Source organism: Elephantulus edwardii, unplaced genomic scaffold (assembly GCF_000299155.1).
Source record: "Elephantulus edwardii isolate Elephantulus edwardi_28Jun2011 unplaced genomic scaffold, EleEdw1.0 scaffold00510, whole genome shotgun sequence".
NCBI classification, from domain to species: Eukaryota; Metazoa; Chordata; class Mammalia; order Macroscelidea; family Macroscelididae; genus Elephantulus; species Elephantulus edwardii.
Window position 1 is genome coordinate 480533 of NW_006400260.1, and position 5934 is coordinate 486466.

The following is a 5934-nucleotide window of genomic DNA, read 5'->3' on the forward strand; positions in this document are numbered from 1 at the left end:
ATCCTATCCTATCCTATCCTATTCTATTCTAAGAGGACGGGACACTCTCGAGGCTCTGGCTGATAAGGGGGATGGCAGGGTCTCCACAGTATGGAGGTGGGGGTTAGGCAGCTCGGGGGAGATACAGGGGCAGTCGAGGGATCTGCTGTGGGACATGGGGTGATCACACCACCTCCTGAGCCTCAGTTTCCCTACCTGCTGCTGCTCAGGTCTACAGAGCAGGTCTCATCAAGGACTACACAGAGAAACGGTAGGTCCTCTGCAGAGTGGCATACAGAATGGGACCCGGTTCCAAGGCCCTCTCTGCCATCTGCCGGCTCTGCTACCTTGGGAGGGTTGTGTAAGCTCCCAAGCCTCCAACACCTCATACATAAAATGTACCTGCTTCCCTGAGCCTCTGTGACATTAAAACCCCAGGTCAAAGTGCATACCAGGGCCTGGCAGGTGACTGATGATGAACTTGGTGAATGTTAGCTGCTCTGCTTCGGGCATTCAGCTCTTTTTTTTTTTTTTTTTTTTGGGCATTCAGCTCTTTATCTCTCTCTCCAGGTGAGCGTGAATGGACAGCACTTTCTCCACTACCCCTACAGGCTCCCACTCTCCCGGGTGGACACCCTGGGCGTATCTGGTGATGTCTTGGTGAAGGCTATTGGATTTGTGAACATCAGTGTAAGTGTTTTTTTTCTGATGCCAAGGTCTGAGTGGCACCTAAACAGGCCTGGGGACCCCTTTATCTGCCCCAGACAAAGAAACAGATAAGGGAGTGTCAGATCCATGGGACTGTCAGATCTGAGCAGAGGCACAGAAAGAAAGGTGATGACAGAAAGGGGGACAGAGGTCTGTGCACAAGTGGGGTCTGGCTAACCCTAAAAAGCAGTCCCAGGAGGTAAGTGATCAGAGCAGGGGGCCCCAAAGAGACTGCAGCTGGCTGGCTTCATCATTCCTTCAGAAGACCTTGTTTAAAAATGCAGATTTCCAGGTGCCACCACAGAGATTCGGATTCAAGCCTGAGGTGAAGCCTTCCCAGTTTAAGAATCATGATCCAGCAGTGTGTGGAAATTAAGTTATAAAAGCAAGAGCTGACGTCTGCCCTCTTTCCAGGCCTGAGTAGACAGAGTAGGGGCCCCATAAATGCTCCCTGGGGCCTTGCAGCGGCCTGATCCTGCCTGTTCTCTCTTTCCACACAGCCATTTTTGGAGGGCAGAAGAGAGTACCCAGTCGGACACGTGAGTGGTTTGGGCGTGGTTACAGCCCCACTAACTGGACAGCTAGTGCTCTGTCCTCCCCCAACACGACCTGTCCCTCATTGGGCTGCTTCTCACATGACACAAGACCCTCTGGCCCCTTCTGCCCTCAGCGGCCGTGCAGACAGCAATCTTAAATTCAGTCACTGGAGATCCTGAATTGGTTTCTCCTGTCTTTGGGTTGGGAGGATGGATGGGGCCGAGCTGGATGCGTCAAACAGGCAGGACCTGGTAGAGCAATTCTGTGAGGTAGCTAGGGTTGGCCCCTCAGGACCACGAGAGACAAAACCCATGTACTCGTCCAAGGCCATAGAGAGAGTACGACACACTCTCTGGTCCTGCCTTCCCTACTATTCCACAGCTGGTGATCCTCTGAGTTCAAGAGGACCCCTGTGGGCATCAGTGAGTCCCCTGCTGCTGGGGGAGACACAACCCAGATACCCCAAACTTTAATAATACTACTAGTGGTCCCCTTGCATTAAGCCAACACACTTCCTCCTTGTCTCTTTCTTCCTTCCTTACAGCCCTTCTTGCTGAAAAGTCCCAGGCTGGTGAGTGACCTTCCTGCCTCCTGTCTGCTGATGGTGCGTGTAGTTCCTTACCTGCTCGGGAGCTCCACCTGGTGGAAAAGGCCTTCGCAGCAGCAGGGTTTCCCCTCCCTTCACAGAAAACTGCAGGCTGCTGGGAAGGCCAGTCAGTTTCAGATTGAAATTCCAGTTTCATTTTTACCTTTGCTTTATGCTTGATGTGACAGTTAAATGACTGTTCTATGCCAGGCCCTTCCGAGAACTCCAGGAGCTCCCAGGCCAGTGTGAGAGCCAGACCATTAAGACCAGAATGCTTAAGGAGACAATGATAGGGGATGTACTCCACATTCAGGGGCCCCGAGAAAGCCGTGGGCAGGAGCAGTGGTGACCAGAAGCCCGGCCTGCAGGAGAAGTTGAATAAAGAAACAGTGCTGAGTCTTCTCCTGGTTTCAAATTCGGAGACAGAAACTCACCTGCTCTGAAGCTTCACTGGCCCCTGAGGGCGGCTCAGGAAGCCAATTCTGGGGGCAAGAGGCCCCTCCTACAGGCAATCCCCTCCTCAGTAGTCACCTTTTGACATCTGCTACGTGTGTTCCCTCAGGAAGTACCGTGTTCGCAGGCTCTCCCCCGCGGCCTCTGGCCCGGGCAGGTCATCGTAGTTCGGGGGCTGGTCTTGCAAGAATCGAAGGAGTAAGTACTGGAGGGAAGGAAGGGCGCAGCATCTCTGTAAGTTACCCCCTCCTGAAAGTAGGCCCTCCTGGCCCACAGCCCACCTCTGGGAAGCATCTTCTCAACCACGACATCTGATTAGGCCCCGGAAAAAAAGAACCCTAGGAAAAGTCGTGTGCAAGAGCAGGTGAGGTCCTAGAGAGAGGCCTAGGCCTCCAGGTCACACAGAGGTGGCTTAGGTAGGGACACAGCCTGAACCCAGAGGCACGAAGAAGGGCAGTGCTTAAAAGTCTATTCTTACAAAAAAAAAAAGTCTATTTTCTTTTTTTAATTGGTTTATGTATAAAGTTCGTATATACAGTATTTCACACTATTCTTCATTCATATTGTGTTTCACACATTCATTCTCATGCATTATGTTTTATGAAATTATCACCATTGGACCTTGCCCATCATTACCTGTCTTTTCGCCCAATCCTTCCCATTTCCTTTGCCCCTGTCCCTCCACCCACCAAACTGTGCAACACTGTGGTCTTGCCCCCACCCATCCTCAGCCCTCCTCCCTTTGAGTTTCATATATATTTTACTAGTTATCCTTCTATTTTTACAAGTGTGTTATTCACCATCATAAGAACAGAGAAACAGCCCAAATGTCCAACTATAACTGAATAGATTGAGAAATTGTGGTACATTGCCACAATGGAATACTATGCAGCACTCAGGAGCCATGGTTTTAAAAAATACTGTGTAACTTGGGAGAGGCTGGAGAGCTTTATGCTGAGTGAACTAACACAGCCTCGTAAGGATAAATACTGCATAGAAGCCCATTCTTGAGTGACTCAGTTACCTGAGTGAATGCTGCCGGGTTGCCCCGACAGCCAAACCTGTGGACTCAAATTTTGTCCTAAATATGAGGGCTTTTATTTATCTACCAATATATCTGTTTTAGGGAGCTCTGGTGGCCTAGTGGCAAGAAACTGCACTGCAGTCCCAAAGGCATGCATTTCAAGGCCTCAGGAGAAGGATGGGTAATTTCCTCCCATGCAAAATAACTGCCCCTGAAAATCGGCCGGAGGGTCAGCTATGGGTCCGTTCCAACTCTACAACACATAACAACAACATACTTCCTTTAGGAAATACACTGATTTTTATGGTTTGTCTGGACCAAATTGTCTGACTTTAACTTCTGCTTTATCCACTTGACTATCTGTGCAGTCTATGGCCGTTCCTTTTCCTCTCTGTGCCTCAGCTTCCTTACCTGTAAAAGAGGAATAATAATTGCGCCAACTTCAAAAGTGGTGTAAATTCTTAGACTTGTGAGTGCTCAACAGATGTGGGTAGTAGTAGAATTCTCTTGTAGAGTAAAAGCTCTTTATTCCATTAGCATTGTCCTTTCTAAGGCACGGACCTTGCTCGCCCTGGCCTTGCACGCTGTTGATCTTGCCTGTGAACGTGGGCAGGTGTAGTGCCCAGGACTGGTCAGCATGGGCTATGGAGCCAGGCAATCCTGCCTTGGACCCCTAGCTTTACCTCTGTGATATTGGGCAAGTTGTTACATCTCTCTGAGTCTGTTTCCCCATCTGAAAAATGACGGAGATAACCCAAACCAACTTGTGGATCCAAGTAACTGAATATTGTAGAATACAGTACTAAGAACCATGGAGGCTGATTCAGCTGAAGGCAGGAGCATCAAGAATGGGCTCAGTGCCTTACACGTAGCAAGTCTGCAATAAATACTGTTAGTGTTGTTTTCTAAAAGCAACTAATGGCTTGACTTGGACAGATGAGAGCTGATAGGCATGGATTGATTCAGGCACTGGGGTAATGAGAATAGGTGTGTCGGAGACAATAAGATTGGCACGGGATAGAGCAGGATTTAGGGCCGTTGTACATAGGGTCGCCATGAGTCGCAGGTGACTCGATGGCACATAACAACAACAATAATATTGTTAATATGATTGTGGTCCCCACGTTGAAAAGGGCAGGCATTTGCCCGTAGTGTCACAGCCAGTAGGTGGCAGCGTTGGCATTCACGCTCAGATCTGTACACGTTCTGGAGTTCAGAGCTCTTGTCAAGTCTGACCTATTCCAGGGGATCCCTGGCCAGCGGTTAAGCCCAATTGGCTGCTAACTTAAAAGTCAAGGCTCTCGGAATCCACCAGCCACTGTGTGGGAGAAAGATGTGGGTGTCTGCTCAGCGAGGGCCTCTGACCCGCAGAGGCTGATCCCCTTCCCTGACTCTCTTCCTTGCAGTTTCACCCTGAGCCTGAGAGACGAGCTGGCTCAAGTGCCTGTGTCACTCCGGGCTTCCTTCACAGACAGGACTCTGGCCTGGATCTCCCCCTGGGGACGCAGGAAGCTGATCTTGGCTCCCTTCCTCTTTTCTCACCAGCGATTTTTCGAGGCAAGTCTGAGGAGTGGCAGCATCCTCCCTCTGGGATGGAGACCAGGATTCCATTCCCATAACACCCTTGGAATTTGCAGAGACACCACACACACACACACACACACACACCGGGAGAATGGAAGGAAAGGAGTTCAAGGGCCAGAGAGGACTTCCTGGCCACTCATTGGCGGTGATGTCAGGGATCACACACACGCAAAGCCAGAGTTCATGAACATGCGCAGCCCCCTAAGGAAATCTGCTGGCAAAGTGCGTGTGTTGGGATGGTAACCAAAATGTCACAGAGAATTCTCTTCCCTTCTCAGAAGTTCCCTGCAAGTCAGAATCCACCGGATGGCAGTGCGGTAGGCCCGGGCATCAGTGTCATTAAAAAGTTCTCCTGATTACTCCAATGTGCAGCCACAACCTGAAATCAGTCATTTAGGAAAGCAATTCCTATTACAAGTTGTGGGACCGGTTAAAGTGGCAGTAGCCGGTGACAAGCTGAACCTTCCTTCAGTCCCCTGTCTTCCTAAACACACTGCCTCCAGGCCCCAGTTGTTGTTTTCTCAGAAAAGGAGAGGGTCTCACTGGCAGGCAAGGGAGGATCTGACCAGAGACCCGGGCTCACCCTCACCTCTGTTCCCAGGTGCTGCTCCTATGTCACGAGGGAGGCCTGAAGCTCGCACTCAATGGACAGGGAGTGGGAGCCACCAGCCTCAGCCAGAAGGTCCTGGAACGGCTGCGAGAGCTTCGGATTGGTGGCAGCATCCAGCTTTACTGCGTCCACTGCTGAAGGTCCGGGGGCGGGCAGCAGCCAGAAAAGGGGGTCTTCCTATGCTCGGTTCCATGGTATGGGCCTTCTTTCCTGTCCTCATTAAACTGTCTACCTGTCACCACGTCAGACCAAGTCACTGTTGAGGCGACAAGTCAGAGTCTGCAGGGACTTCTGGCCAGAGGGAAAACCCACAGGTGTGATAGCCTCCTCCCTCCGCCCTGGGCCTGGGATGTAGTGTCGTTTTCCTTCAAACCTGGACAGAGGCTCAAAAGAGACATTAAAAATTGAATAAAGAATCTAGAACTTAGTTCCATTTCATCTAGCAGTCCTTGG

General features: G+C 50.6%; 1 protein-coding gene across 1 annotated transcript in view; it reads left to right on the top strand.

Moving 5' to 3' along the window:
- Positions 1-5619, top strand: part of LGALS12 (lectin, galactoside-binding, soluble, 12) — a 9659-nt gene extending 4040 nt beyond the window's left edge. The window contains exons 4-9 of the mRNA XM_006903111.1: positions 550-669; positions 1188-1226; positions 1769-1795; positions 2373-2461; positions 4694-4844; positions 5473-5619. Of these exons, the coding sequence (XP_006903173.1) occupies positions 550-669; positions 1188-1226; positions 1769-1795; positions 2373-2461; positions 4694-4844; positions 5473-5619 (573 nt within the window). The remainder of the gene's footprint in view (positions 1-549; positions 670-1187; positions 1227-1768; positions 1796-2372; positions 2462-4693; positions 4845-5472) is intronic.
- The last annotated feature ends 315 nt before the right edge of the window (positions 5620-5934 follow it).